The 6,728-nt window shown below is 40.2% G+C and overlaps 1 protein-coding gene across 1 annotated transcript; it reads left to right on the plus strand.

Annotated features, from left to right (window-relative positions):
* Nucleotides 1-3: 3 nt before the first annotated feature.
* LOC123965128 (E3 ubiquitin-protein ligase MARCHF5-like) lies at nucleotides 4-6,229 on the plus strand (the record flags this gene model as incomplete). Its single annotated transcript, XM_046041692.1, has 7 exons — nucleotides 4-20; nucleotides 882-1,084; nucleotides 2,246-2,376; nucleotides 2,474-2,639; nucleotides 4,005-4,168; nucleotides 4,293-4,419; nucleotides 4,963-6,229. Coding segments are annotated over 7 exons (906 nt in total), but the record flags the coding sequence as incomplete, so codon positions are not given.
* Between the last annotated feature and the right edge of the window lie 499 nt (nucleotides 6,230-6,728).

Consider the following 6,728-nt stretch of genomic DNA (forward strand, 5'->3'; position numbering starts at 1 on the left):
GCTGAGGAGCAGCCTGAGAAGTAAGACCACACCTCCTGAGTGCGAGTCATGTCGGACTTATTGCACCATTTCATTCATCCATGAGTTGTTATGATGAAGGCATTGCAATTCTCTAAATCACTGACATTATCTGTACATGACTCGTATGGAAAAAATTTGACATGTTCTCACTTGAGGTCAAATCTGCTGTTAGGAATGGCATGAGGACAAACGTGTTACTGAAGTCATGTTGCTCTTGAATCTTTTAAATGGTTTCTTTACTGCTGCGAGCTCCACAAGTGAAACTCCTCTCCATCGTATTTGGGTGGTGATAGAAGTCTCAAACGGATATCAGGACAAATAAAACCAAAGCTTATCTGCATCATCCTTCGTGCGTACATCATAAGAGGAAATAAATATCGTACTGTGAAGAGGATCAGGTTTTACTGGTGTGAGAGATGGGGAAATCAAAAAAGCAAAACAATGGAAGGTGAAAAGCCTGATTATTAGTAACCCATTATTGAAATTATGAAAATTCTACAAAACTGTTGGAATTATGGTGTGAAGCACTTTGAAGTGCCTTGTAGTTGAAATGTGCTATACAGATAAACTTGCATTGCATGGCAAGATACCACTAGGGGTAAATTATTTATTTATCTATCTGTCGTTATTGGTTAAACTAAAAAGTTTAATGGTCTAAACATGCAGCTTGCAGGGTGTGTGTTTCGTACATAATACCTCCATGATTGTATTTTGGACATGCAGAAAAGGAAGTGGCTGTGATTGGTTCCTACATAAGCTCACTGCACTGTAGCTTTTGATGGTTGATGTGGCCTGTTTGTAATTTGACTGACATGTTAGTAACACTGTGTCTTGTCTGTCTGTGTGCATGTGCTGTCCAGACACTGTTGGGTGTGTTTTGCCACTGAGCGAGACGACCACAGCGCAGAGTGGGTGAGCCCCTGCAGGTGTAAAGGCTGCACTAAATGGATCCACCAGTCCTGTCTGCAGCGCTGGCTGGACGAGAAGCAGAAAGGAAACAGCGGAGGAGCGGTGAACTGTCCGCAGTGTGGCACTGAATACCACATCACCTTCCCCAAGATGGGTATGTGAAGCTTTACAACAAGAATGGCAAGTCTCTGAAGTCCAGAGAACGTCCAGGTCAACCGGTCACACAGCAAAAAAACAAACTTTATGGCAGAGCTAGGGGAAAAGATGATGATTATTATTATTATTATTATTTAGATTGGCATATTGGTTGAACGCCGGCTGGTTTCAGACACGCAGGATCTCTGTCAGGTTGAAAATGGTTAAAAAAATGTAAAAAAAAAAAACACATGAAGGCCATTTGAGGTTGAAACTGGATGCCATAAAACCAAATACCCAACAAAATAAAAGCATTTCATATCACTTTTCTCTTTGCTCTGGCTAAAGTCCGATTTATAGTCTCCGCATCCACGCCGTTGCGAGGGTCTGTGTGACGTACATTTTTGCCAGTGTGATCAAATTATTCTTTTCCTCCTGTGCTATCAAGTAAAGAAAATCTACTCCGACAGGAAGATTTAACACATTCCTCAAATGGCACGTTTGATTAGTTCAGCGGCAGTAACTACAGTTCACTGTCTTTAAGGATAAAGCTGTCAGTATTCTACTTTTTATTTATTTATATTTTTGATGTTTACGTATCCTCTGTGCAGACTGTGGCCCAATCTCAATTTTCCTCCTAAGCTCTAAGCCCTGAACCCTCACAGACTTATTTCACGTCACCTGGTAAGATTGAGTGTAGCGAGGCTGCAAGGGCTCAAAATGCAATAAATTTATTCTCTTATAAGTCGGGTTTGCCGTGATTTTTCTCTCTTCCGGGTTTCCCCTCGGGAAACTTCTGCAGAAATGCAACTTACGAAAATGATTTCACAGTCAGATAGCCTCACAGGGAACGTTCCTCAAAGTCTGAGTGAAGACATTGAGATTGGGCCTAAAACAAACAACGAGACAGTCTGTCGCCCAACACTGTCTGACTTCCTGTCTGTGGCTCTCAGCTCCAAGCTTATTGGTTCCTACTAGAGACGTAAATCTTTAAAAACACCTCACAAATATAATAGTTTAATGTTGAAAACGTGATCTCTACGGCCCGGACGAAGAAGAAGAAATATCAGGCCGTGATACACACGCGCACACACACAAGGCTTGATAGGATCTGGATTTGTTGACACGAAGAAAAATATAGAATATGACGAGCTTAAAGTGTTTTCTTGCCTTTCCTCAGGCCCGTTGGTGTATTTCCTCCAGCAGATAGACAGAGCTCTGTCACGGGCCAGTCCCTTCGCTGCTGTCGGCGTGGTGGTCGGGACCGTCTACTGGTCGGCTGTCACATACGGAGCTGTGACTGTCATGCAGGTCCTCACAGCTAACAATAAATTAGCACAGAACGAATGTAAAACCTGAGAGAGTTACAGTCTGCAGGACCTTCACCTTGTTATATGTTCACATGCAGGTCGTGGGACATAAGAAGGGCCTGTATGTGATGGAGCGAGCCGACCCCCTGTTCCTGTTGATGGGTCTGCCCACCATTCCTGTGCTGTTGGTCCTGGGAAAGATGATCCGCTGGGAGGATTATTTAGTGAGACTGTGGCAGAGATACTCCTACAAAGGGAAGCTAGGTACATACACACTCGGCGATATAAACGGTATCAAATGATCACAAAACATTGCCAGAAATTAAGTTACATTGCTGGACAAAGTTCAACCAGTCACATCACATAGAGTGAGATTAGGATTATAAAGTTATATAGTTTCAATCTATAGTTTTATCTTATCAGTATCAAGGATTTGCTCATTTTCTTTGTGATATGTGATCAGAAATGTAATATGTTTGGACGGATGTCAACTTTAGGATGTATTTTATAGACTAAATGATTTATTAAGAAAATAATCAGGAGAACCGCGACGTGCATGCATTTGTCGGCCGCACAGCACTAACGCAAAGCTCTGCACGAGACCGGTGAATGGCAGGCGAGCAGAGCAGAGAGGAAATGATCAACAATACGCCTCAGTTTATCTGTAACGTTAAGTGTACAGTGTAAGTTACAGTGACTAATGAATAGAGGCTGCAGTTCTGCAGCTTCTACCGTGCCCCTCCCGCTCGCAATCGGCGTGCACAAACACACACTGATCAGTTGACTATGGGCAAGACTTCTGATTCCACTATGTAAAACGTTAGTTGGGACAGCCCTCACTATGGACATGCACATCATTAGATTTGTTAGATTCTCCACAATTTAATCATTGAGTTCATTTTACGAAAACAATCCAGACTTACTGGTAAGGTTAACAAGAGAGATGCAAAGTGCCTAATTTTTAAGTATAGATGCATCTCAAACAATTTGAAAATCGTGGAAAAGGTTACTATGAGCACCAGAACCAGACAGAGAGAGTAAAGATGAAACCTTTGCAGGTGTTTGGAGTTAATCAGCTGATTAGAGCTCTTTTCAGCTCAACATTTATGTATTATAAATTATTTATTTTGAAATTTTAAGTTTAGACTTCCATGAGCTGTAAGCTGTAATTATCAAGATTAAAACAAAAAAGGCTTGAATGTAGAATATATGAAAGTTTTTCCACTAAATTCTTTTAAAGGCACCTATAATAGTCATACTAGTAAACACCTTGATAGTAGCATATTTCCCATCCTTGCTGAGCAAGACTCTTGCAAAAGCAATTAAAGGCGTGAGTTCAGTGACTGAAGCAAATAAAAGCCTGGGCTATTAATTGAAGTTTTAAATTGAGATGAGGATGGTATTTATCTCCTGCAGTTAAGCCTAAAGAAACTCCATACAGTTGGTTTAAGGTGGAGCGAGCAGCGGGAGAGTAAAGTTTATCTCCTTAGTCAAACATATCAACAACTGGCATCATCAGGCACTGGTGGAAATGTGAATCATGTCAGGTAAGTAGTTTTGAGGAATCCTACATTAAGTACGGAACCAAACAGACTACAGCCGAATGACCAGACGTGTGTTTTACCTCAGGCACCAGCCGTTATCTGCCCCGTGTCCCTGACGGGGCCGGTACAGGAGACCACGTCTCTGTGTCCAGGACTCTGTGTGGAGCTCTCATCTTTCCCTCCATCGCCAGTCTGGTGGGAAGGCTACTGTTTAGACGGATGCCCTCTAATCTTCAGCGCACTGTACTGGTGAGTTTACCTCATGCGATGTAAATCTTTATATCTGGGCCACAAGTCACGTAGTTTTAATATCACATCATTAGTCCACTTGTTCTTTTTACACCATTCTGTTCTCCTCCGTCTTTCCTCGCAGGGAGGCATCGCGTTTGTGTTGATGAAGGGCGTGATGAAGGTGTATTTCAAACAGCAGCAGTACATCGTGCAGGCCAACCGGCACATCCTCAACTACCCAGACAGCAACGGAGACGGACAGAATGAAGGTACAGATGAGGAAACAGAGGACAGCGGAAATGAGTAGTGTTGCTAAACTCGGAAAGAGGCCAGAAAAGGAAAACCTGTGTGGTCAGAGACGATCGTAAAAAAAGTTTTTTACCATAAAACAATGCACAACATTGATCTTTTAAACTACGGTGAGTGCTCATGTAGACGAGGAGAAGGGTTTATTTGTTTAAAAAAGGAGTTTGCTTTGCTTAATTAAAGCTGCCAATAACGAGAACCATACTATTGATTTTAAGAGTTTCCAACCAGAGGAACCTTTTACTTTGTCATTATCCAACATCTGCGTTAAACAACACGAGGCAAAACCTCAGAGTACAAAATGACAACCTAATTCTCACAACTAGCATTAACTCTGTAGCAGATGTTAGTGGCCACTTCTGTCCTTAAGTTCTAGCCTCAAAGACAAAGATACTTAAAGATATATTTATAAAAGAGGGCCTTATCTTTTCATATGGTCAACTTTCTTCTTAAACGTCTTTAAACCTGGTTTAATTATTGCCATCTAATTATTTTTGCATGTGCAGGACAAAGACTTCAGACAGGGAAAGAAACTGTGAAGGCAGAGCGGATGAACGAAAGGAAAGATCATCATCATTATTATTATTATTATCATCGCGCTTAGAGAAACATCCTCGTATTCACACAAACACAGACCCATTCACAATGTAAAAAAGTTAAAACAAGGTCAGGGTAGGAGAGAAACCCGCTGCATGTATTCAGATTCACAGGGACCAGGTTACTGCAGTGCACATAATATTCTGATTACCTGGGATCTGGAGTCTGATATGAACGTTCAAACACAGATAGATGTCTTCTCCGACATCATTCTCACTTAATAAGCCTCACCAGTGTATATTAATGTCTTCCTTTTTAATGTGCCTTATTTGCACTTTTCCATAACATAACCAGCTTCACTCGTACTGGACTATAACATGCAGGCATAAACCGCTGGCCTACAATTTCCCCAGTGACAGTTTTTCTTGACGCGTCTAAAGCCTTTTTGGGCTCTAAATGTTCTGACCTTCAGCAGCAGAGTGTTTGCTGTTTTAATGAAAGGGTGGAGCTGCTGTTTGCAAACACAATCGTGACCTACTATGAACTTTGATCCGGTTATTTGATGCAACTGACTTAACTTGAGTAACTTTTAATGCTCACACACAGTTCACAAGGTCTTCTGTTCTTCCAGACGGGGTTGTGATGTGTTTTTATTTAATTTCTTTGAATCGCACATGCTTGCAGACTGAAGTAGTGGGTGCTATAGGGATACGGCCGGTGAAGTGTGAGGCGCTCCCACAGCTCCCAGTACTAACCGGAGACCCAAAGCATTTAATAGTTTAATTGTTTAAAGTTTAGTAGTCGAGGTTTCGGTTAGTAGGCGATTGTTTTCACTTGTTGCACTTCCTCTTGCGGCACGGCTAAAGCAGAGCTGCAGAGTTGTTTGAATTTGTTCAGTTAAAAATAAAAGTTTGATGTTTACTTTTGATTTGGAGGGTTTAATTTAAAAATAAAGCAAAAAAAATATGCCATGGGCAAATTAAATTGTTGTTGGGGTTTAAAACTAAAAAAGGAAGTCCTGGCCATCATATGACTGAGGAAGTTTCTTAAAGCATTTTGGTTTCTTTGATAATTGTGTCCTCTGCTTTTCTTTTTGTCTTCTCTTTTTTTGCCAAATGAACATGCTCATGGACTTTTAATTGCACAATTTCTTGCAGTCATTATATGTATATTAAAAGGCTCTCATATTTTATGTATTGGTGAATGATTTGTTTAATAAAGGCCTTTGTAAATTTAGTGTGTAATTTTTTTTTATTAGTCCTCACAACAACAACAAAAAGGTAAGTAAAAAGACGCCTTATTTTCAAATCAAAACTCGCACAGACTGTTTACTCTGAGGGCCAGACAAGATATACAGGTGCTGGTCATATAATTAGAATATCATCAAAAAGTTGATTTATTTCAGTAATTCCATTCAAAAAGTGAAACTTGTATATTATATTCATTCATTACACACAGACTGATATATTTCAAATGTTTATTTCATTTAATTGTGATTATTAAAACTGACAACTAATGAAAATGTTGTGGGAGAGGTTACAAGTTAAGAGTCCTATATTCATTAAGTAGAAGTATCAGCATCAAAATATACCAAAGGTAAAAGTCCTTATTATGCAGAATCGTCCATTTTGAAATGTAATGTACACAACCGGGCAAAAGTTTTAGAACACCCCCATTTTTGTAGTTTTTATTGACATATAAGTAGCTAAAGTCCAGTGAAAAACCTTAAATGGAA

The sequence above is a fragment of the Micropterus dolomieu genome, unplaced genomic scaffold (assembly GCF_021292245.1).
Source record: "Micropterus dolomieu isolate WLL.071019.BEF.003 ecotype Adirondacks unplaced genomic scaffold, ASM2129224v1 contig_8729, whole genome shotgun sequence".
Classification (NCBI taxonomy): domain Eukaryota; kingdom Metazoa; phylum Chordata; class Actinopteri; order Centrarchiformes; family Centrarchidae; genus Micropterus; species Micropterus dolomieu.